General features: G+C 41.8%; 1 protein-coding gene across 4 annotated transcripts in view; it reads right to left on the bottom strand.

Annotated features, from left to right (window-relative positions):
* Nucleotides 1-23,281: 23,281 nt before the first annotated feature.
* The window catches only part of TAFA1 (TAFA chemokine like family member 1), a 202,819-nt gene continuing 200,674 nt past the window's right edge, over nucleotides 23,282-25,426 (bottom strand). Inside the window, exon 8 of one of the 4 annotated variants that reach the window (XM_090148408.1) lies at nucleotides 23,282-23,523. In XM_090148408.1, coding sequence (XP_090004534.1) covers nucleotides 23,506-23,523 — 18 coding nt within the window. In that variant the 3' untranslated portion in view covers nucleotides 23,282-23,505. The remainder of the gene's footprint in view (nucleotides 23,524-25,426) is intronic. The other 3 variants (XM_090148409.1, XM_090148412.1, XM_090148410.1) reach the window with 3 other exon arrangements.

The following is a 25,426-nucleotide window of genomic DNA, read 5'->3' as shown; positions in this document are numbered from 1 at the left end:
CTCTAATGAGAGAGAGATTTAAAATAAAATTATCATCTGTGCTGGTTGTCAGCAGGAACAGGATTACAAACAAGGGTACCCAGTTGTAATAGTAGCACAGGTATCTGCAGAAACCACTCAAAATGTCTCCTTGGAATCCAGTGCCTATAGTTCTAATGCCAGTGTTGTTTTCTAAACCAGTGCTGCCATGCTTTGATGTTACTTCTATGTGCAGGTATGTTATTTATACATCCATGCCAATCACGTTACTGCTGTTAATGGTGTATAAGTGCAATGCCAGCCAAACTAACGAACTATTTGTGAAGACTGGTGGCCTTCAGTCCCGACCAGGAATCCCAGCTCTCTGCAGCATGAGGCACATGCACAACTGGGACAGGAAAATAAGTTTGGGAACTCAAGATTTTGGACAGCAGCTGGCATGACAGCCTGGCAGGGACATCATATCCTGAAGCTCACATGTGGGATTTGCAGCAGGCTTCAATCAGACTGAGAAATGAGTGTCAATGTAAGTGCTTTCTTGAGAGAAATCAAAGCCTGGTGGAGGTGTTGGTTCCTACCCACTCTTTGAGGTAGGCAAGAAATGTCCTGTTACCACCTGACATGTAGATACATGGAAGTGCACTTACACTTGTACTTTAAAGACTGCAAGCCAGAGTGGTACAAAGAAGTCCTAGCTTCAGAGAATTAAGCCCTGAGGCACAAAGGCCAGATCTGTACTTGAAAAAGCTCCTTTGTGTTGCTATGCTGGCAAACTCCTAGAAGGAATGAAGCATAGGTAATGCCACACAGAGGAGCAAGAGAGTTTTAAAATAGGTATTTGTACACCAGGACTTACATGGATAAAAGAGAGGCTGCATAAAAGCTGTTTGGTCACTGAATAACCTTGCTGCACAGGCAAACATTTCCGAATGGCCAAGCAGAGGCAGGTCTGAGCAGATCAAGCTCCATCCAGCTCTGTGAGCCAGGCTGAGACCTCACTGTAAGGCATGGAGATGCTGCAGAGGACCCTCTCAACTGCAGTGTGATGGTGACATCTGCTCTGGTGAGGATTTTGAGTTTATTACTGTTGCACTGCTTTTTGTCTTCTCCCAGGGGTTCTCTGCTAGGCTGAATATTCCCCCCTGATTCCTTTTCCACTGTTTCTGTATCCCAAATGGCTGTTTTTCAGACTTGTCCAATGAGGGAAGGTTCAAAGTCATTCTGCTGATGTAGAACCAGCAAGCTATTCTGTATAACCTTGTGGCTGTGCCTCCTTACACAGCTGGAATGCCAGGCATTTAGTTCTTCAGAGCTGAAGCTGTTTCCAAGGGTAGGTTTTGAGAGGAAAGGGAAGTGACTAAGGATATTTCCTTCTGACTGTGCAAGTTCCTGTCTGCTTTTCAGAATTACAATTCAGCAGAAACAAAGGAGAAACCATGCTGGTGACAAACAAGCCCAGAGTGTTTGGCTGCTTGTTTTATGCAGAGCTCAGAGCTTTTGGTTTTGTGCCTGCAGAGTCACCATATTTTAAAAATGGTAATTTCTGAGACCCATCTAAAAGGCTAATTGTTGCTGTTACTGATCTGCTTTAAAAACCATGATTAAAACCAAAGAGAACAGTCGCAGTTCCTGCCAGCTGTGGGAAGCTTTGCAACTGCTTTGTCCCAATTACAGGGTTCTTTGTAGTGAGCACACTGTATTAGCATAGCTGCTGCTCCCTTCTAACAACAAGTAATCATGACAGACATTTAATGGCATGCTATGGACCCTGCCTTCCTTCCCATTTCTGTGTACTATTAGGAGTGAGAGATTCTGGTGCCCCTAAAACAATTTTTACCAGTTTAACAACATGTCTGGAAAAAAGTAGCCAAGGTTCCACGTTTATGTATTCAGTATATTTATTCCTTTTCTCCAAAAGAAATAGCTGTCTCAAGGTTTGGGTGGCAGTTTTTGTTCATAATGTGTGTCATCATGCTCTGCTTTGTCAGGGATGGCAGCGAGGAGCCCAAAAACACCCCCCAGGTCTCCATTCTCCTAAAGCTCTACCTACAGACTTTAAGAGAAAGAAGTGACTGTGAACAAATGTGCTTAGTAACATCTAGGGATGAGTATATTGCAGGAAAAGGAACACTGGGCTAAACGAGGCTGTTCCTTATCCAGCACTTGTCTGTAGCAGCCAACAGGAAATTACCCTCAAAAACCAACCAACCTCCCTTAGTAGCCCAAGCTCTCTATTAGAAAGCTGTCCACTAACCTCAAGCGTTCTTATGGGTGAAGCAGTCTTCTAGGACCAGCATGTTGCAATAACACTGCCCAGTTTAGTCATATTCTTCCTGGGACTTGATCCAAAGCATACAGAGGTCAATTAGAACCTCCCACTGACTTTGTAATGGCTTAAGCTCTGTTTAGTTGGAGTTAATAATGTGATTTGCACAGCCAGTGCTACTGTCTGTGAAGCCCCAGTGCCGATACACAAAATCTCACTTGCTGCCAGCAGTAGCCTTGCTATGGTTCCTGCTTGGCTCTCTCTGAAACAATATGTTCCTACAGCCAAAGCCACAGAAATTTGGATAGAAGTCTTGCAAGGTAAGATAATTTGGGCCATGTCCATTGTAAATGGAAGACTTCCAAGAACAATTCAGTTTATGGATAAAAATCAACCATATAATTCAATCAATTGGCACTGTTCTGATCAGTGCTGTTCCATTGGTTCTCATGTCAGGTTCCTCTGCACTGGGAGAGGTCATTTCTAGGAAGACACATGAAAATAAGCCAGTAGAGACTACTGAGGAATTCTTCCAAAAGAAGGGGCATTCATAAATATGCTTGTTATCAATTTATTGAAGAGAGATTGAAAGGTCTCTTAATAGTTGGTGTGTGATAGTGATTTCTAACAGCCTGGTAGGGGCTTTTTCCCCCACAGACCTTTCAGGGCTACTGTTATGTTGCTGGAGGCCAAGGCTGTACCATGTGTTGATGAGTCTCCAAAAGGAATTAGGCACAGTTATATCCAGGAACTGCTCTGTTCTTCCTAGCTGGATGGGGAACCCTATTGCTCACTAGCTGATGCTTAAAATTCCCTTCCTGCAGACATTAAGATGTGAGCTTGATCCTTTCGGTGTTCACAGAGAGTGAAAACACACAGGAACCCAGTAGAACTGAAAAGAAATTAATTTTGAGACCAAGGTTAATACTAAAAACTGTTTGATTCAACTAAACATCCATGAAGACATGGAAAGAAGTAAACCAGTACAGCTCTCCAGGTCAGCTGTACAGAACTACATTGATTAGTAGAGCAGTTTAGTTAACTAGCACTTAGTGTACGTCCTAGGAAATGAAAAGGTCTTTATGACTAGAAGTCAATATTGTTTCCAAAAAGGGTTTCACATCCATAGCAAAATGGCCTTTGAACTGTGCAGTGTCCTTTAAATTACTGTTGAAGTTACCTTGTACTTTAAGATTTCCTAAGTTTCTTTTAATTTCCAAGAAACTGGAGGTGAAGCAGCTGCTATAAATCCTGTACATCCAAAAGTGCCAGGTGTATAACAGCAAGTAGTTTATCAACATCCATTTATCTGGGATTTCTTAAAACTTGTCAGATACAATGATGATCAGCGCTGACTTCCTACCAAAAAGGTCAATAAAGGCTTCATTCTCTGCTTCAGATGCCAGATGAGTCATCCATGAAACATCCGTTAGGACACAGACCTCAGGTGTGAAAAAAGACAACAAACACTGCAGAGACCTTCTGAAGTAGAAGTGATTTAAGCCATGATACCTGCTTGCTTAGAAATAACTGATAAAATCAGTGATATGATTTGTTGTGATAGCCTGCCTGTTTTGAGGCAGGAAGATGTAGCCTTGAAATGTCGGATTCAATGCTTTTAACCCTGTAGTGTTGTGCTAACAGGTAGCTATTTGAGCAAGAGTATTCTGCCATCTGTTTGGAGGGTAGGAGTTAAACGCCTGTCTGAATTCTGCCTGGAACAGTGTTGGGAATGATGCTGAACATGGCGTGGAAAGGAAATTTTCTCTGGAGGAAATGTACGTTGGCCACATAGAAGATAATAGTGGTATTCAAGAATCATTGTGCTATGTGCTGCAGATCCAGGAGGTTCAGAGCAGAATGGGATAAGGTAATGCAGTACTCTGAGACCATGTTTGACTATTAAATCATCTATTATATCATTAAAACATGATAATTAGAATCTGTGCATTACCTAGGAAAAAAAAAAAAAAAGACGATAATTAAAACCCAGGCACAAAGGCAAGTGAATTCTCCAAGTCCATTTCGTGTAGAGGTATTTGAGGTTTTCAGCAAAGCAGCTCTTTGTGAAGACCTCTGGTACTGCAATGAATCGCTCCAACTCTCTGGAAAAATAATCTAATTATAGTTAACACTATTATGTTCTTTTGTGCTTTGAATACAGCTGTGGGTAATATTATGATTACTCCAAAGCAAATGGCTGCGTGGTTTGATCTGACGTTTCGTATTGATAAAAATATAAATATTTTATTAAAACAATGGATAAAGGAAATTATTCATTTTCATAGGTAGTATAACAAAAGAGGGGAGAATGCCATTGTTTTCTCAACAACAGGAGAAATACGCTCTGCCAGACTCTGTTCTATGAATACGTTTAATTAAAACATTGTATTCCCCTTCTCATGCACTCTCAAAGCAGGTGAAACTTAACTTTCTCTTCTCTGAAATCTTCCAATATAATTTCCAAAATAAATGAATGTCTTAAGCATAAGGCATTCTGTTCACTTGAAGGCTCACAACTGCACCTGAAAAAGAAAGATTAAATATGAAAGAGTGGTATAAAGTCTGAAAGTATGTGTTTAAATCTTCTACTTCAATCTCAAAGAGACAGACTTCATTTTTATTTCCATTTTTTTTGTTTAATAAGGTTCCAACTGGAAGCCAATGAAGTTGGAAATGTATTCATGTTGTTTTGTTTTCTGGTGCAATTAGTCATATTGTTGAATGTTGTGTTAGATGGAACAAAACTCACCATCAGCCTCTGTACAGAAATGAAAATGCAATTGGAATTCACTGCTATCTCTGAAGCTGGTTTATTTTCATTACAATCCTGTTGCTGAATGTTCTTAGACCATGGAGGTTACCTGATGTGCTGGCTTTGTTGCCAGTGTTTACGGTGTGCTGAGTCACAACAAACCTCTACTGGTATTTCTGAGACGTATGTCAGGTAGTTGGATTGGTGTAGACTGAGAGTTGGTGTTACGGGAGGCTCCTTTCAATCTTATTTCTGCCCCTTGGGACAGAGTGGAGATGGTAACTGACTGGAAGTGAAAAACACACAAAGGGTGTCCTCTGCAGCCCTTACTGGCCCACAGCTCTGCGGGTGATGCAGCTGCAGCATGGCAGCCTTGTGCACAGCTGCTTGCTGTGGCACATCTCTGCTGCCATGCCTCTCAACTGGGCAGCCAATTCCACTGGCACCAGGAAGACTGAAAAGGAGCTTCTTGGGTATGTTTGCACAGGGCTTGGGCTCATGCACTGTGCAACATGGAATAGAGTAAAACCAGGCTTTGCTGAAACTACATTAGAGTGGAAGTGAGCCTGTCTGCTATTTGACTAGATGACTGACACATTATATCTCCCACTGAGAAAGCAAATATTTTTTCTGTCAAAATGCCTGTAATACAATCCATTCTCACCCCTTCCTCACTGTAGAAGCAATAGCTTCTATGATTTTAATCAGTGCTGGATTTTGAGCTCCCACTAGTATTAGAAATCCAAGAACATACACTGCTGTACTCTAGAGACCACTGGAGCTATTCTTTTTTAAGGTCACAGCAAATATAATAATGCCAGCAGCTCATAGTGCTCTTCATTAGGCTGTGAGACTTTCTAACGCATCAATCACTCAGTGGAGGATGTTTACTTACTTTCTTTAATAGGGTGACTGTATTTTTTTTTCCCACTTGTAACCTAGTTTATGTTCTCCTTTCTGGGACAGATGGTGCTGACCCAGTTGCTATTGGGAATTTGGTGATGCAGAGCACAGAGGCAGCAATGGGATTTCACTACCCTGAGGAGGTGCTGAGCACATTCAGATGTCTTCAAAGACAGTGAGGTACCCAGAGCACCGTGCATCCCCCTGCATCCTCCTCCTGCAGCATGGCTTGCTGTAGGATGGGGGATAATTGAATAGGTGGAATTTGTACTTGGAGATATCTTCTCTCTGTGCAGGTCAGTCCTATAATGAGCCCCTGTCATGTGCCAGGAGCTGCTGAAGCTTTGGAAAGGAAGATTTTGTCTGCTACAAACCCTGCCATGGTATAGAGGTTAACTAGACACCTGAAATTGCAACTTTAGAGTAGATAAAGCAGCCTGGGATCAGTTAACAAGCTTAAATCACTGTTCACTCTGTCCTATATTACAACAGAAAAATCTTTGGAACTGAAAATGCTGAGCTGCATCTGCACATGGCTCTGAGGCACGTAGCTCTGGTCCTGGGTTTGGCTTCTGATGGCTTGATGGGAGCTCCATGCATGGTGGAACAGATTGTCCAGAGAAGTGGTGGATTCACTGTCTCTGGAGACAACCAAGGTCAGGCTGGATCAGGCTCTGGGCAACGTGAGGTAACTGTAGCTGTCCTGGTTTGTTGCAGAGGAGTTGCACTAGATAACCATTAAAGATCCCTTCCAACTCAAATGATTCTGCAGTCTTATGGTGGATGAATACTTCAGGTCTCCCAGTGATGAAGCTTCAGTGGAGACCTAGCAGAAATTTGGAGACAAGCAGGAATCCATGAGTTGGGGATCAGGATGAATGATGGGCATTGCCACTGCAAGCTCTATCTTCTTCTAAGCTGTCCTGTGTTTGGTTGCCTTGTCCTGTCATAGTCATTCCTGTGGGAACTCTTCTTCCCTTCTCCTTGCTGAGTGCAGAGTACTCTCAGTCACACTTCAACTGGGATCTCCTGGTGCTCTGCACACCTCCCTCGTGCCTTGGTGTGGAACTGTTTACATGAGAACCTTCAGTGGTATTTAATCAGAACTTTGGCCTCAGAGGGTTGTTTTGGGTTTCTTTGCATTTGTTTTCTTAGTGTTAGCTGGCTCCTGGGGACCTGTTGCCACCACCTGCACTGGGCTTTAGTGCAGTGCTGGCACTCACAGTGCCATTAATTGAAGGTGGGTGAGGATGAAGCTCAGCTCTCACCTCTCATGAGACTGCATGTGCTTTGCAGAGCTCTGCTTAATACAATAGCACTCGGCATTCGGCTGGCATACAGTCTGCTCCAGCCTCATCTATTGTCCCCCAAGCAGGGCAGGCATACACTCCACAGCTGGGCGAGCAAAAAGAAGAGCAGTTCTCTGAATGCCTTCTGCTGAGTGGATGCAGGAGTACAATACAGCACAAGCACTCCATCTATCTGAAGTGCAGGTCCAGTGCTGCCAATAGATTAGCCTTAATGCCCCGGAATTTTTAATTCAGATAAGCAATTGTGTTTCTGAATGCATATGTGAAGCATCTCTTTGTGGTGAAAATCTTTTTCAGGAGATTATGTCTGTGGATGCCAGAAGGTACTTGGCAATAAGTGCCTTCTTCATTTGGCTCCCTGAACAATCTCCTTAATCCATTCACTGTCAGGAGATGGTCTTCAGCTGCAAAATTCAGATCCACATCTGAAAAGACTTTGCTGCCTTGGAGCTTTCAGTTCCTGAAGTTTATCTGATCAATATCTCCCCTCTTCAGGAATTTGGTTTGGGACTAGCTGTTCATAAATTAAATAGCTTAATACTTTTTTTTTAATGGTTAATGCTTTTGCAGTAAAGACACATCAGGAAATACTGAGATAATGAGTTTGAAGAAAATCCCAAGAAACCTGTCTGCACCTCTCCAAATAGGTCACCTGCCAGGCAGCATCCCTGAAAATTTTATGGGGTACCTCTGAGATACCCTCCAGATTATTTATGGTGTTATAATTCAATTAACTGGTGGCAGGGGATCGATGAGGGTGGCTGTGGGATCCTCGTGTGCCAGATATTTCTGGAACCTACAGAGGAAGAAATGAGAATATTTAGGATCGAGTAATTACAAAGGTTAGGGCTTAATAGGGAATTCACACTGCAATCTGTGGATATTAGACTAGCAGAGTGATTTCATATGGGGGCATAGTAATGAAAACACTCATTAAACAAGTAGTTACGATGCTGCCTATAAATAATCAGTGAATGATCTACGGGAAAGATATGCTTGCACTGTGCTTTATGACCACCCCTAAATTATGGAGAAAGATGCTCTAGACTGTGAATCTGCCTTATAAGAAGCAAGGTTTTAGGTCACTGGTGCACTGAGAAGTTATGGGGTAGAACCAGATGGATTCCTTTCTGCAACAAACCAAGAGCAGATTTTTCCTTGAGTCATTTAGAGAGAATAGGCTAAGAAGTGTTGCTGGAAGTATAATGCTTGTTTTAATGTAAGGGGCTGAAATGCTGGCAAAGCGCTTTCCCAAGGAAGGAGCATTAACTCTCAGGATCAGAACTTTCATGCTGGAGGTGTGGATGAAACATGATTGAGCTGGAAAACAAGCACTGTATTGCTTTATTTCAGCTACAGCAGAAAAATAGCAAAACACATGTAGTACCAGTGCAGTGCTCCCATGTTGGCTGAGCTTAGGACTCTAAACTCAGGACCCTCCCTTCAGAGGGAGGCAAAATTTCAGCTCAGTGCAAGTCAACTTAGAGTACCAATAAGCGTTCCTCATTTGCTTAAAGCATGAGGTTTTAGTGACAGGTTTCTAACTTTTTTTACAAGACCTCAGCCTGAGTTTTCTGTATCTATCATAAATAATCAAAAAACTGCAGGTTTTTTAAAAAGTTACAGTCTTAGCCTTACCCTTGCCAGTTAAAAGTGCATAGGAGTTGTCTCCACCTGCTAATCCACTTGGTGCGGGGAGAGGGACAGCAGTGGCATTCCTCTCTGTGGCTGCAGAGGATGCTGCCTCTGACCTTGTCAGGAGCTGTTGAATTGAATCACAATTCATCAAACTCCGGGTCATTCAGTCAGTCCTACAGCAGAGCAGTTGTGTGCTTTCAGTCTGCATTTCGTGCAGGCAGGTGAGCAAAGCCTTATTCCCAGTGGCTTTCAGGAAGCACAGCTGCATGCTGGGCTGCTCTTCTGAGCCATGAAGCCCACTGTGCCCCCACCACAGGTGGAGAGGAAAGGTCCATGATAACCCTACCTGCCCAACTTTGGCCTTTTTTTGAGTCTACTCTGGCAGATTTCACTCAAAATTCAGCTTATATTGCCTGTTTAAATTCAATGATATTGCTTTGATAAATGGGTGAATGAAATCCTAGAAGTGGGGGGGGGATGCCTGGCCATCCTAACGGTGCTCTGCATTCATGCTGTTATTGTCTGGGTGAGAAATCCACATTTCTAAGCCCTGCTAACCATCAGCGGTGAGCAGCAAATCTGATTTATCTCCTGTAAAGCCATGAACAGACATGTTTTGGAAGGGAAAGGAGTATTTAGTGCTTGAAGTTTTGCACTGGGATGCAGCTAGGCTGTGTTCAGTTCCTGCCTCCACTGCAGGGGTCTAGAAGTCAGGGCAGGTTTTTGAGCACAAACTCCAGGGGGAGTTTGCAGATGTATGCTGCAGATGTATGCTGCATCGTTCCACTGTGATGCTCACTTGGGTGCTCAGCCTCCTGCTGGGGAGTTAAGAAAGAAAATCAATGGGGTCATGAAAAGGGAATAAGCAACACAGAGCCTAACTTTTCAGCCTAGGGAGAAAGGAGCTCCAGGTTTATTTCTCTCCTGAGAAATTTACATGTTTTTCCTGGAAATACACAGAGAACATTCAAGGCTTCCTAGTACCAAGTCAGCACCCTGTGTGGTTCTGTAGGACTGCAAGTTATAATGACACCTCACGAGGTGCTGAGGATCTCTAAAATGGAAAGCTGTGCTGTATTAGTAGTAAAACAAAGTAGCTTTTTGAGAAGCTGTCCAGGAACTAGCTGTTCTCTGGACAATCAAATAATTCCAGTGTCTACTCCTACTGCTTTTCTCAGGCTGAAGAACTTCACACATAAATAAATAAAAATAATGAAAAAAATAACCCTGACATGCTCATTTGTCTAGCCTGTCACCACTGATCTGTATTTTTGAGTGTATCTTGAGATGAATGTCTGCAAAAAGACCATGATCTTGTTTTGTAAAGAACAGGCTGTCCTTTTAAGCAAGATGATAGATTTGTCAGGAGGCCAAGTATCCCTCAAATATTAATTCCTGTTTGTTTTTAGGTAAACAAGACTTGTTTCTGGTTAGTGCATTGAGTCTCTAACTGTGGAAGTGGCATGTAGCTCTGCCGTGCTTCAAATATGCACCAAGACATCACTCCTGCTTTGCATTTCCTCCCTTTGACTGTCTCTGGTCAGTATTAATCATTAGGCAATTATGTTCTTTAAGATAAATCACCACAAATTCTTCTTCAGTAAACAGACAAACAGCTTTTCTTTGTAGAGATTGATTTAGTTGCCCTGCAATTTCCTGTTTAATTAAGCAGGATCAGTCTGACAAATGCAGGTTTTTAAACACTTTGTTTCCAGCTTTATTTCCTTCTCCTGGGAGTACACCAAGGATGGACTTATTTTTCATGGCATTGAGAGGTTTTCTGGGTTAATACCAGTCACTCTGCCCTTGGGCATCGATTAATATCAACTACATCAGATAATCTCATATAAGGGAACTGTCAGAGTGATTCTGCTCTGTCCTTTGCAGCCCTCAGCTTGTACAAAACTAATGTCAGGCTATCCTGAACCAGAAGGTGTGTTTTGCTCAGATATGGGATGTCGTTGCCTTCATTTCTTCTCAGCTGCTCTTAGCCCTGCTTTGTTGAATGAAGTCACAGACCTGTATGTGGGGAACGTAGCACGTCTTCTCCAGAGAGATAAAAGGTCTCCTGAGCTGGGGCAGAAGCTGAGAAATATGTGGCTGCAAACGTGAGGAGTGTCGTCAGGTGGGCTTTGGGGCTGTGACTTAAAACAGGTCAGACACAGCACTAATTTGAGGGTCTGGGATAGGGCCACTGCATTTGGAGGGAAGAAGGCTGAGGGGGGACGTGGCCATGGGTTACCAAATCAGTGGGAGATGCTGCCAATGTGGATCTGCTCACCATGTCCTTCAGCATTAGAGCTGGGGTGCTCCATAAGTGATGAAAGGCTGATTTTCAAGGAAAATTTGCACAGTGGGTGATGAGGTGGGCATTTCTTATTGACTTATGCCTTCCTCAGAGCCCATCAGCCCCATGTGCCATATCCCATAGTGCTGCACTCAAAAGGATGCTCTGCTACATAGTTATTATCTTATCTCTAAATTCATCTCACCAAGATGAATTTAAATGCCTTGGGAAACAGCACGTTGTCACATTTTTATTGGCCTTAAGATGAATGCTCCCTGACATCAAAACCATCTGCAGATTCACTCCTGCCACTCCTCTCATTCCTGTCTTTGTTTAAACAATTTCTTGAAAGGAGAAATCCAAAAGATTGTTTATCTCCTTTCCATCTCTTCCTTTGTATCCAGCTGGGAATATTACTCATCACCTTATAAACAATTAGCACTCACTTTTCTCATATACTTAGTGCCATTTGTACTCTGACAGGACAAAGGTACCACATTTCTGCTGCCTGTTCTTGAGACCAATAGCAAAAGCAGGGATTTTTCTGAAAGAGATTTTGTTAAATTTCCCCTTCAGGGTTTTAAAATGACACTACATAGCTGCTGTGACCTGAGCTAACCCTACATCGTGCTGAATGCTGCTTGTCTTTCGTTATTAGTTCTGTTTCAGCATAAACAGTTTCTATTGTCCTACTGGTTCCTATTAATCCCATTTGACATTTGGGCTGTGCTTGTAAGGTATGTTCCTGAGCTACAGATGAATGCAAAATAAAAGGTATTTTCCTGGGTTTTGGTAGCAGAGGTGAGGAAGCAAGAAGCCTCAGCCTGAGCAAGCTGCAGGGAGCAGGTTTGTAGAGGCAGCCGGAGCTGAGAGAGAGCATCACCTCATCCCTGCGAGGCCTTCCTCGCTGCTTATCCTGCTGAAACATCTTCCCCTCGGGCTGAATGGTTCGTGGCTCTCAGCTCATTGCTGTTACAAGACATTTGTGTCTCACGGCAGATGGCCTACTGCACAACTTGTTCCTTGTCTAAAAAAAAATAAGGTGGCAGGCAGGCAGCAGCTCCGTCTCAGGCAGCCCCGCATTGGGATTTCAGTATTATCTCACTTTTTTTTTTAATTTTAAACAAAAATGGTGTGAGGAGGAACAGAATATTTTTGTATGCAGACATTTTGTCATGTTTTAGAGGATATCAACCACGATCCATCCTGACCAAGTGCATGCCATTGCTGTGACTTTATGCTGCACCACACTGATTTTGACCTTGGCACGGTGATGTCCCTTCCCCACCTCCTTTCTGACCTGTGCTTTTTCATAGGATTCCTAGCTTTAATTTACAATGCATTTCCATATACAGAGGAAAAGTGCTATGACTTTATCTGTCCGCAGAGTCCCAGCAGTCTCCGTTTACCAGATGTTCCTTCCTCTTTTAAACAGTGCACTGAGCTTTGCTCACTACAATAATTTTAAAATGCAAAGAGTATGGGGAGACATAATGAAGAGTTAGATGCGGTGGCTGTAAGAGTAAAACACTGCAGGAAAAGATCTATTGCAGAGTGTCCAGCTGCATTACCATAACTGTGGGTATTAATCGTAGTGCAAAAAGCTTATGGGTCACTCTGATCTATAAATTATGTTTTGATTTCTTTTCTCAAGGCCAGCAAGCTGATCAATAACTTTCATCTAAAAATAAGACCTCAGTGATGGCGAAGTCGGCATTTTGACTCAAAGCCCAGAGATCACCTGATTGGTTTTGCTGCAGCAGTGACTGTAACTGTCTCTATGGTGAGAGAAAGTTTTGCAGCCATTGCTCCAACCCATACCAGGACCCCCAACATTTCCTCTGAGCATAAAGCTGCCAGACTCATGGCTTGCTGCAAAAGAAGATGGGAAAGACAGTTTTCGTAGACATACTAATTAGGAGCCCTAAGAACTGACCTGATTACCCAGGGACAGACTCCTTTCTTGTATCTTTCTGATTTTCAATCCATTTGTGTCTCACCCTTGCTCCCTGGGAGCAACCCAGCCTGGGCCAGGCATCAGCCTTGGAGCAGAGAAGTGCAGTTCTCAAAGCACTGACAGCCCTTGGACAACCTTCTTGAAATAGAACAAGCTCAGTAAACAAATAACTTTTCACCCAATTCACAGACAAAAAAAAATCAGGTTTTTAACAGTTGAAAGGCAAATCTGAAGCTTATATTTCCTAGAGAAGTTGAAATGTAAGAAATCCACATAGTTATATAAGTATCTGCCCTTAAGAAATATAGGAAATCTTTGTAGGGATGTAAGTTTATTACACCTTAAAATATGTTCTCCTCCCCTCCAATAAGTTACTGCAATAGTAAAAAAAAATAAAAATAAAAATAAAATCTCAATCATCTTATTCAAGTTTCCAGTAAATAGTTTTTGCTATATATTTACAGCAAGGTCAATTTTTTTTCTCCCTGAATTTTCTTGCATATAATTCATTTGAATGGAGTGGCTTCTATGTCATCTTTAATCTTATAAATGCATCTTATGTCCAAATTATAAGTCCTAGAAAGGAGTGACCTATAATGAATTCTTAACCACAACTATATTGCTGAACAAATACACTTCTCTAATGTGCAAACTGTTAAATGTTTTCTTATCATACTAAAAGTGTGAATTAAATTATAATATGATGAAAAAGTAGCAGTTTGCAGTAATTCCAAATGTGGCAAATCTTCAGTAGTGCATAAAATTATTCAGTGAACTGTGGAAAACATCAGAGCAATTCTAGCCTTAAAGCTTTTCTTCCAACAACCAAAAAGTGCCAAAAACAAGCAAGCATAGCTAAGCATTTCATCTTGGAAGCAGCTTATTGAATTAATAAGACAAGTCAATTAATGTAATGCTCTGTTGCTTCAGGATAAAACATGAAAAGGAAAAATATGGAGCTGTTTACTGTAGTGAGATCAAGCAACCATGAAGCCTGTAAAGCTAAAGTTGCTCATTTCTCTAAATCCTAAAGAAATGATCAGCATAACCATTGTATATGCTCTCTTTATTCGTAAATCATCTGTGAGATGTAGATCTTCAGCTGTCCAGACACTAGTTTTGATACCAATTTGTTCCTCCTGTATGTTTTTACCTCTTTATTACACAAACTTGAAACTGAATAGTATCATTCACATCAGTGCTGGATCATGTTGAGTGGCTCACCTGTGTCACTGGCATCTTGCTGCTAACAGCTGAGAAGCATTACCACTGAGGCAAGGAGGGTATTTTGGGTGGGTTTTACACTCAGTTCAGCCTGGGTGTTGTAGAGCAGTGCAGAAAATCAAGAGCTGCAGGTGAAACCCTTCTGTATTTCAGCAGAGCAGCCAGCTTTTCAATCATGGCGAGGTTCCGATAAATTGAAAGTTAAGGTTGGTAATCTTTGCTTTCAGGTCAGTTCTTCAATTTTCATTTAACTTAATGTTAGGCTTGTGTGTGCTCGGAAATCCTGATTCTGGGTGTCTGTAAGAAAGGGCCTAAGAAAGATGGGGGTCAATCAGCGATGTACAAATAATTTTCGTATATAATAGACAATATCTTCCTAGCAATTCTCATAATGAAAACTTTGGTTTTGATCTGCAAAGTGATAAAATCCTGATCAATAGCTTTTCTTGTTGCGAACCTATATTTTTCAGCTCTTCTACCCCAAACCGCTGCCTTTGATTGTAAAGCACTAATTAGATCAGTTTAAATAGGGCTACTGCAGGTTAATGAGGAATATAGCAAGCAATAGACTTTCGGTAGAGTTGAGTACTTTAATTATTCAGGCACGGATAGCTTTCATGCCTCGCAGCAGTATATAGAGAACAAGCCTCCCATAGCTATTCTAATCAAATTCTTTTGGGAGCATAAGGGCAGTAGTGGAAAAATGTAAACTGAAGGCATCAATGCATGGACTGGGGCTACACGTGCTTTGTGAGGTGTAGTTGGTTTTCTGGGTCTCCTTTGCTGTGTCAGGACTGTGGATGATGTACCAATAGTAGGTGCTTCATAGTGGAGTTACTATAGAGCCCAGGTTGGCGTGGGGAGGAAGGATCATAGGGGCTAATAATCAATTACAAAGGTGTGCTAAGCTCTTTTCAAAGCTTTGGGTTGCTCTTTGTTGTTTTGCCAATAAATCTTGAATAGCACTGACTATAAGAAATCCTGTTATCTGTATTTTTTTTCTGTGTAGCTTTATTCTGTGGTAGAGAAAGGGATGTAATGGGGTAGGAGACGTATAAGTATTTTTGTAGGATGCCATTAGAGACACTATTGAGGTGCTGATATTGAGAAAAGATGTGGCAGATTTGAGAGCTCTTGAGGTTTGTCCCCAATTCAAATGTCTCATAGATCATACCTAACAGGCAGTCTTAACAACCAGAATACAAATAATTATTGAGGAAAAAAGGTACTTCTAACTCAAGAGTGGAGCTGCAAAGCAATACTGTAAACAAGAAAACACTGTAGGTCGAATCCTTTTTTGAGGGAAACAGGTGTATTTGAGTTGGTTAAGTTTTGCTGTGCCTTCAGTTGAGGTGAGTGACAAAAGTAAAAATACTAACAGTAAATATTAAACCATCTAAGATGTAATTCAATTTGTAAAATTGAATGTCTGGATTATAAGTTCGGGGTTGGTTGTTTCTTCTGCATTGCCCAGGGATGATAAACGTGGAACAAAATTCTTACTGGGAGAGCATTCTAAGGTAGAAACTGTAGGGTACACAGATGCAAGCTCTACAGAGAAAAATGGTAAGTTGGGGTCTGCCAGTTTGAAATGATATTCCATCTTCTCAACGCAAATAATTAGAAAAGGGTTGTAGAGGCTGGAGCTGTAAACAAATCAAAGTTGTCTGACATAAAGAGGAAAAAGATGGGATCTACAAAAAGACTTTTCAGTTATGAGGGTGGAGTGGAATACTCGTTATAAGCTCATGGTGCAGCAAATGATGAGATTAGTTTTGCTGAATAAAACCAGTGGGCTCTTATCATCTGCCTTGTTTTGTATGTCAAGTAAAAGAATAGGCTTTTGTGTAAGCAGAATATAATTTTTTGCTACCTACAACAAAAGCAGAGCAAAAATAGGCTGAAAAGGAGATAGGTCTATAAAAATATTCAGAAATCAGCTGTTGAGGGAATAGAAAAGCTTACAGAGATTGTGAAATTCTTGTAATAATCACATTTCTGCACAGATGGGCAGGAAAGGCCAGTCTAGGCGTGTAACACTTCTAGGGCTTCAGGTACTGGAGTTTTCTACCCATGACCCCTGCCTTGCTTTTCTAAATCTTCTCTTGTGTTAGCTCATGAGAAAGAGTTGTAAGGGCATACCAATTAAGGTGACTGTTTTTATCCTCCTTTTTTTTTTTTTTTTTTTTTCTATGTAGTTGCTGTTTTGAGCCTGCCAGTTCTTAGGAGTCAAGGTCAGAAGAAAATGAAGCAACACGAATCAAGCATTCATTAAAGCTAGCTCTTCAAGGCATACATGCAGACTGTGAGACTTTTGTTGTTGTTGTTGCACTAGCAGGTGCTGCTTAGTTTTTTATGTCTTTGAGAGTCTAGTGGCCAAGATGAATGGAGGAAAATCACCAAGCTGCTTAAGGAAAAGCATCACCACCTGATTGTTCCTCTCAAGCAGCTTTGAAGATGCATCCCACTCTCTGATAAAAAAGCAGGAAGTTATAACAAGGTTGCGTGCCTTCTTCTGGAGGAAAGCTTTATTTAGATTCTTGTACTCTGTGGCAAAGCTGTAAGTGCAATTATCACACATACATCAATCAAATTCAGGCTAGACTTAGATCAGCAAATTGTATGGAGAAACAAACCTGCTTACAGCAGATCCGGTGCAGTCCTTTGGTAGCAAGTACTTGGTGTTGTAAATGTTGGACTTGCTGTTGGCAAAGTTGAAGAAAGGCTGGAGGGTGCCTGGAGGTAGCACTGAGAGAGGCAGAGATGTCTCTGAGAGGTCTCCTTCCCTGCTTACATTCATTACAAAGATTTTTAACAAGTCTCAGGGTGACGCATCAGTTACTGCTCCAGGAGAAAACTAATGGAAGATTTGACCATGGGTTTGAATTCGCTAAGAGCTGAGTCAGTTTTGTCCCTCAGGATTTTTAGCTGATATTCAGCATTAATTTAGTAGTGAGGTTCTTCAGGATGCAGAATTATTTGAAGGTCCAAGTACTGTCTCAAAGATACTTTCAGGAAAGTTTATTTGAAGGAAACTAACACGGACCATTGGCTTCAACCTGTAACATTTCCTAACTGTTGCTCCATTTCACATTGATGTGGATGAGATGCTAATGGGGCTTTATCTATTTCCTCTACAAATCTGGCTGGAGAGTCTTCTTGAAATAAAAAGAAAATGAAAGAGTAGCAGGGGGAAAAAAACCCAGACAAAAACTAGCATCTCTGTATTTGATAGCAACTCAGGCTGCTCCCAACTTTAGATATCAAGTCCAAGAACAGTCCGAACAAATCAGTAGTGATAAATTTTCCTTTTGCAGAGGCATAAAGAAATGGCAGCCCTGCAGTGATCACTGTGCTGAGTTCTTGGTGCTGGTCAGGGTGTAAAAGACTGTAGGTGATGCAACAAAGGGGACAGGTGAAAGAGCTGGCAATTTAATCCTCTGCTGCAAAGAATCAGCAGCAGCTGCTTGGTATACAAAAGGACACAGCTGAGGTGGACCCTGTGGCCTTGAGCTGAGGATTGCTGGTGTGTGCAGTGCAAATATTGGAGCTGCTGGCACGGCAGCAGCAGCAAGGTCAGGCTCTCGTCTTCCAAAGTACACAAGAAAAAGGAAAAGAAAGATGATCACATAAATCACTGCTGCTGGGGGAACAGCTCTCTGAATTGGGTCTTGACAGTGCAGCTGCTTTTTGTTAGTTTGTGGGGTAGTAGTGGGATAAAGGACTAATAGAGATGGATGAAAATAATTAGGTGGTGTGAAAAGAGGGGATGAGAAGAAATGAAAATGAAATGAAATAGGAAATGAAGAGGAATGCCAGGTGGGAGGAAGAAATTGCATATTCCCCCTCAGCAATATTTTAGGTTATGAGTAGTTTACTTCACATCTAGGTGGGCCTCTGGCTCATTTCTAACTGAATCAAGGACAGCCATCTGACAAAGAAAGCAGATGAGAAATAATTGGAAGCAGGTCAGTAACCCGATGCTTCAATATGTGCGATGTTTTCTGGTCACACAAATTTGATGGCGTTGCTGCATGGTGGCAAAATGCAAGTTAGCTGACAATGAATGTTGCATGAAAAGACATCATATTGGAGGGGGCCCTGGGCAACCTGGTCTAGTATTAAATGTGGAGGTTGGTGGCCCTGAATGTAGCAGGAGGGCTGGAGATTCATGATCCTTGAGGTCCCTTCCAACCCTGGCCATTCTGTGATATCCAGGCCTGAGGTATGGGAAAGACCTCTGTACTCCAGAATTAGGAGCGCTTGTCAAGCAACTAATGGGTTTTGTTTTTCCCCAGAGATCTTCCAAATGTTCAACAGGTGAATGTTCTTTAAAATTTCAGACGTTTTTTTCACTCCTTAGTTACTCTGTGTAGTATTCTCTCCTGCAGTAGTGATGCTCACATTCCTCAGATGAATACAAATTCATTGTGTCTCCTGTTGGCTGCTTCAGGCCCTTTCTGAGTTAGGGAATGTGTGCTTTCTCTGCTCCAAGTCAACACGTATATGAAAGTTATTCTATCAGCTGAGCATTTCTGAAGAATGGTGACCCTCCAAGAGCAGGACTTCTGGCTATGCTGGGTTATTTACTTACAACCCAAATGTGTCGAGCAAAAGCAGCTTCTGTGCCTTTTCTCATCTTTAGTTTGATCAGAGTAGCTTCCATTCAGGAGCAATGTGGAGAAACCAGGATGGGACTGGGTCATTGTCCTTGTGGTAGCAGATGTTGGACCAGGTCAAGTGGTGGTCTTCCATGCATCAGTAGTTTGCAAATCTCATTTGAAGAGAGGTGAGCAAGCTTTATGCTTGCACACTGTTGTCCACACTTGGCTGCAGGCATCCTGATTTTGCTCCCTGTGTCCCAAGCTGAAAGTTGAGGTCTGCTGTCAGTGCAGTCACACTGATGTGACCTTTAGATGAACCATCTGTGGTGCTGACTGGAAGTCCTCAATTCCACTGCTAGCTCTGCAAACTGGTGTAACTTGGGCAGGTCTCAAGTCTTCTGAGGCTTGGTTCCCTAGCTACAGAGCAGAGGATTCAGTTGCTTTTCCTCAGAGTGGCAGAGTTTTATATAGTATAAATACTTGCAGTTAAGTGTTTTGACTGTATGAGTGTTTCAGATGAGAAACTATAAATATGTGTCAGGACTATGATCTGAATTCAAACTGGTGAACTAGAAAAAGTGTTGACAGCCTTAAACCAACTGCCCCGTTCTCCCCGTCTGTCTACCTGAAAGATCATTTGTGGAATGTATTTCTATCTTTCTCTGACAAAAAAAAAAAAAAAAAGGCAGAATACCAAGCAAAGGAGCATGACCCATTTCTTTTCAGGCAAGCTTTAAGCCCTGTGTGCAGGGATGTGAGTGAGGCAGTGATACAAAAAGAGCTCATATTAGGACACAGCATTCATCCTGCCACTAAAAAGAGACAAAGGCTGCCACCTTCAGATGAGATGGATATGCTTCCAAGCTAAGGTAGCTTTATCTCCTCCACAGCTTCTCTATCATCTGTAATTATATTTAGACCATACAGTGAATCAGAAAAGCACTGCTTTACTCTGACAAAGTGACCATGAGAAATGCAATACCACTGGCGAGCGAGGAGAGCTTGAAACATAACAAATCATTTCAGAATAGAAAAATATACAAGCAATACACCACTGCAAGTGTCTGCACGCTCTGTTAATGGTGGATCAATAGGTCTGATAGGAACATCACTCATCATAAACTGCATCAGTCACCTTCAGTATTTTTCCACAGGTCTTTCTGTGTGTAATGCCAGGTTTTCGTGCACATCATCCCGTTCAAAGTCATTGGCCATAGCATTGGACTTTCTCAATGGAACATTTTTCTTTAAATACAGCATGAAGCACATTCAAGGCAATATCAAATCATACCACACTGAGCTCTTTATTACTAGAAACTTTTGGACAGAAACATATAATCTAGATTCTCTGAATCAATAGGCAGATGGTAACTACTTTGTTTTTCAGTATTTCTTCAGCTGGTACACTTCAGACTTAACTTGTTTTCACACATCTGAAGAAGAAACACTGATATAACTAAGTTTATCTTTGAGACATTTACAAATATTTGACTTTGTTTTTCCTGTTATCTCTGTTTCATCTTCTGCCTGAAACAAGAAACATTAACGTTCTCTTCTGTTAAAGTAAATAACCTTTCACACTATTCAGGCTCTCCTGCACAAGGATGGGGGTACCTTTCACTCCACCACTGAAACACACAGGGTTGTGTAGGTGAAAAGACAGCTCTGACATCTTCCCTCCATACTCTGCATTGCTGCTCATATCACTGAGATACATGATCATCGTGACTTCAGGCTGGTTGGAGATTTTTATTTTTGTTCACTTAAACAATGACTGTTAGCTGCATCCAGCTCTTAATTCAACTTCATGTTTTATTAGCCGTCATTTCTGCAAAGATCCTAATTCCCCTTTAAAACATTTTAATTAAAACAATTAAAAGCTGTTTCTGAGTGCTGCGCTTCATGAGCAGATTTTGCAGGAACTTCAAAGAGACGCAGATGTTTACGGAATTTGGTGTGGTGATATTTGAGGCTGCCCACTGGCAAAGAAAGGATTCATAAACATCTTTAAGAAACTTTGCTGTGGAAATGACAACACTTCCTTCTTATATTTTAGCAAGTCTAATATTTCCCAGTCTTAACAGGCGTATTTCATAGACACAGATGTAAGTGTTGCTGTCTGCTCACATTCTGAGCCACGTCAGATACATTGCTGTGGGTTAAATGCTGCTCAGTGGTGGTACCTTGGAATGTGGCAAGAGGCCATGGGGGCTAGTTTGTTGTGTGCAAGTAGGGTTTCAGATCATCACTAGATTGGGAATAAGGAACCTTAGGATCAATTTTTGCTGTTTCCTATAGCCTGCCAAAGGGATTTTGAATGACAATTTAGCTATGTGTGCCTCTGATACCACTAGTAAAGGGATGACGACGACTCCTTATGTTTTAATCCCCTCTGATATTTGTAGCAAGGTCTATCTGTTAGTGTTTCCTTGCTTTAGAGAGTCCTGTTTTTGGCTGTTTTTTTTTTTGTTTTTTGTTGTTTTTTTTTTTAAGTGCTGCTTTAATAAAAATGGAGAATGCTAAGGATTTATTTGGGAAAAGTTCCCTCTTATTTCTGCTAGTTAAACTTGGAGTTGGTGTGAAGAGTTCATTTTGCGAACGCCTCTGTCTGTGGGTGATGAGGCATGCAGTAGTCCCTGCCAAACTAAGAGGATGGGACTAGGGACATATGTTCATGGTAGACCTCTTCTAGAACAGCCTAAGGCCCAGGGATCTTCTGTGGTTTAGGCAGATGTCTGTGTCCAGACATGCACAGCCTGTCCAGCTGGGTCACCAGTGGGTCTGCTTGTGAGGCTCGTGCTCCTATTCAGTGTTTCTGTTCAAAGAAAAGAAAAAATGTTCTCATGGACCTTTCCATTCTGATTTGTTTTTAAAAGGGAAATAATAGAACTACTTGGAAGAAGCGTCTCTCTCTCTGCTGTGAGAATCAGGCTAAGACCAGCATGGGAAGCCTTCATGGAGTTTTGCGTGACATGTCGTGTAGTTGCTTTAATGTGCAGTGTAATTACAGTGACAAATTTCTGCTTCTTGGAACATCAGGGGCTGAAGTGGTTGCCCTGAAGGAGAAAGAAAGTTAGTGGGAGAATTTTGACCAACTCTGGGTTGGAAAGTGCAGCACTTTCTTTGCATTGGATTAAAAGTGATTAGTGTGGCCAAAGGGGTCCTGTGAGAGACAGGTAAGCAGGGTGAAAGGAAATTGGAAATATTAAAAAAATGAACCTGGACTGGATAAAACGAGCTCTACACTTTTAAATTCCTCTTTGATTTGGTAGCATCAGGTGTGCTGAAGGGTGGGCTGTTCAGACTTATGCGTGACAGCAGGATGCCTTCCACATGAATAACCCCCTGAAACTAACTGAACTGCTCACAGAAGTGCCTGGCAGCGTGATCTAGGCTTGAGCGTTTGAACCCTCAGATTTGATCTTTCCTCAGTAACACAAGGGCCAGGCTGAACAGTGAACAGCAATAGCTGAGCTAGAAATGTGAACTCAGACCATTCGCTGCTAGGAGGCAAACGGCTCTGCCATGTCCCTGCTGAAGAGCATCTCATCTCAGCCCAACTGCAAATTGGCTCATAAGAGAAGAAACCATATGCAAAAGCCCTCTTCCATGTTAGTCTAGAAAGAAAGAGCTTTGTTGTTGTTTCAAAGAATTAGTGAGCCAACAACGCAAAGCTTTGGAGTTGGTTATTGGGACTTTACTGTAGTCTCTACGAGCTATACAAAGTCTGAAGACATTGTACATACGGTACATCTTTAATAAGAAGGGAGCTCACAGTCTACCAAACTCTGCCAAATAAACTTTTAATACATACTGTACTTCACTCAGCAGTTGTCCATTTCTTCTCCATGGAATATCTAACAGCTCTAAAAATATTTTCTTGGAAGAGGATAGAATGATCATTGTTATATATCAATTGAGTATCAAGTATGTTTATGAAGCAAAGCCAGCATGCTAGTATTGCACAAGGGGAAAAGCCTCCAGAACACAAAGTGAAACAATGAAATGCCCTCAAAATTCTGCCGAAGGGAACGGGAAGCTCTGGATGCCATATCGGTAGGATCCGTGTAACTCTTAGGCGTCCTTGTACTGCAGCAGGTTTGCTTTGCCTCTTCACTGCCACATTTCTCTCTGAAACAGGTAGGGATCTTCCAGACCATTACAATAAAGAAAAAAAATTACAGCAGCTGCAGCAAAGTGTGGTACTATTTAATTTCTTGAAGAGCGAGGCTTTTATTTCAAAATATCATATATTAATATATATATATTTCTATATATATACTTTAAACGGTATAAAGTAAATTGTAGATCCAAACTTATAGTGTTGTTTGTACTTTGTAATCTCAGAAACTTTAGCAAAGGAACCATTTTTCTTCATTTTTCTTTTCAGCTGTCAAAAACCAGGGGCATTATTTCCGCAGAACGCTCTCTTTCACACAGTAAAGCCACTGTTGTCATCTGGTAAACAGTCAGAGTGCAAATAAGAAATCCATTTGGCTTGTAAATGCTGAGATGGTTTTCAACTTTCGATACTTTGTCCTCATAAATCAGCTGGGCTTTCACTGCCTCCATGCAGGTTCTGTTAGGTCCTCGGGTGGATCTGCAGGGTGAAAGTGTGAGAGTCAGTTACATTAAAAATGTTAAGGGAGGGAAGAAGGAAAGAGCTAGGCTTTTTGGTGTGTTGCCCTGCTCACTGTACATCTGAGCTCAAATCTCAGTTTTATGTTTTGTGCTTTGGGCATGAATCCAAAAGCTGTCTACCTTCTCCTAGCTCCTGCAAGGAAGGGTGGGTGGATGGGTCCGCGAGCTCACTTGCAGAGGCTGGGTATGAGAGAGGACCCATAACTCAGTCTGAGTTCATCTGCTCACCTCAGGTGAGATAACTCCACCTGCATAGTACCACAGTCCATGGAATCATCTCTCTCCATGACAAACACTGCCACTCTAGATGAATGGCAGAAGAGAGTCCAATACTTTGCTAGGTCATCAAGGAAAAGCCAGGTGACTTGAATATGAGCTGGACTGGGCATTAAATTAGGGCTAAAAGTTGTCAGCTATGCACCAGCTGATATCATCAAATGCCACAGTCATTCTTATAGCAAGAGATATTTGCTATTTTGTGCTCTACTGCTTTGAACTGGCTTCTAATTACATAGACAGTTATTGCAAAAATAGAGTGATTTCTTCTTTTTTTTCTTTAAAGAAAAATGCAGTGTGAAAATCATCTGATATTAACCTAGTTGGACAACTTAGGAAAAAAAGAAAAGAGCAAAACAAAAACGATTTGTTTCATTTCCCATTTATTTTCCTTCCCTGTTGCCTTACTCCGCTCTCCTGGTTTGTTGCTGACAAATGGGATTATCTTTCCCAGGGATGCACGCATCCTTGCCTTGTTGTGCCCTGCTAAATGGATGTGCATGGTTGGTGAAGGAGGAGGGAGTGCCAAGGGGCCACCAGCACTTCAGGTGCCATTTGCTGCAGCATGAGATGAGCCATGACTGCTGTGAAACATGCTGTTCAGGTCACTGTAAAGATGCATTTCTCCAATGGCAAAACGTGTGCTGTAAACCAGTGGGCTGCAATGGAGGGTGCAGGCTGTGAAACTAGAGAGCTGCTCCAAGCGGAGCTGCTGTGCCAGTCCCCAAGTGCTGAAGGCTTTAATTTCCATTCTCCACGGTATCAGCAGAAAAACAGCTTGTTGAAGTACTCAGAGGGCTGCTATGTGAATGTCAGGTGCTATTAGTGCAGATTACTGAAGAGCGTTTGGCAGTGCACACAGGATGGGCACAAAGCCCTGGGAGGAGAACCCTTAGGGGCCATGCAAAGCGGTGCCCTGAAGGTCAGGTATAGACAGCAGCCTGAGGCTGGGAGCTGTGGTTTTGTGTTTATCAACAAGTCTGGTTCTCAGTGGTGTTTATTGTCTGCTTGGTGCACCATCTCCCAACGTCAAGGCTGAGACCACGTGTTCCTCTCCTCCCTGTCCCGACTGCTCTCCTGAAATGTCACAGTGTAATTTCCAACCAGGTCCTGGTACCACTCCAAAAATAACCCACCACATTTTCAAAGAAAGCTTTGAAATTTACATTCTTAAAAAAAATAATAAAATAAAAAAATAAAAATAGGAGTGAATAGGGACTCAAAAAGGGGTTGAAACTAGTCCAAACATTGAATTACAAAATGATTTCTTTCCAGTGTTTGTCACCTGCTCTAACTAGCAATAGAAAACAGATCAATTTACAGAGGCTGTGAGCTCTATATCTTTGACTTTAACAACTTAATTAGTGAGCTGTACTAAAGGACTAAGCCCAGGAATAAATAAATGAAAAAGAAGGGGTGGAGGCCATGCTGGCAAAGTCTTCACTGGATTTGCTGTCCACCTTCTGACACTAATTACTTATTAATCACTCCTGAGAACCAAGTATGAATAATACACTGTAAAACTGCACACACTATATATATACATACAAACATATACATGCTTATATGTGATACACTGCAGGCCT

This window comes from Phasianus colchicus, chromosome 11 (genome assembly GCF_987193195.1).
Source record: "Phasianus colchicus chromosome 11, bPhaCol1.hap1.1, whole genome shotgun sequence".
Lineage (NCBI taxonomy): Eukaryota > Metazoa > Chordata > Aves > Galliformes > Phasianidae > Phasianus > Phasianus colchicus.
Note: the sequence above shows the minus strand (reverse complement) of the source record. Positions and strands in the feature narration are given on the sequence as shown.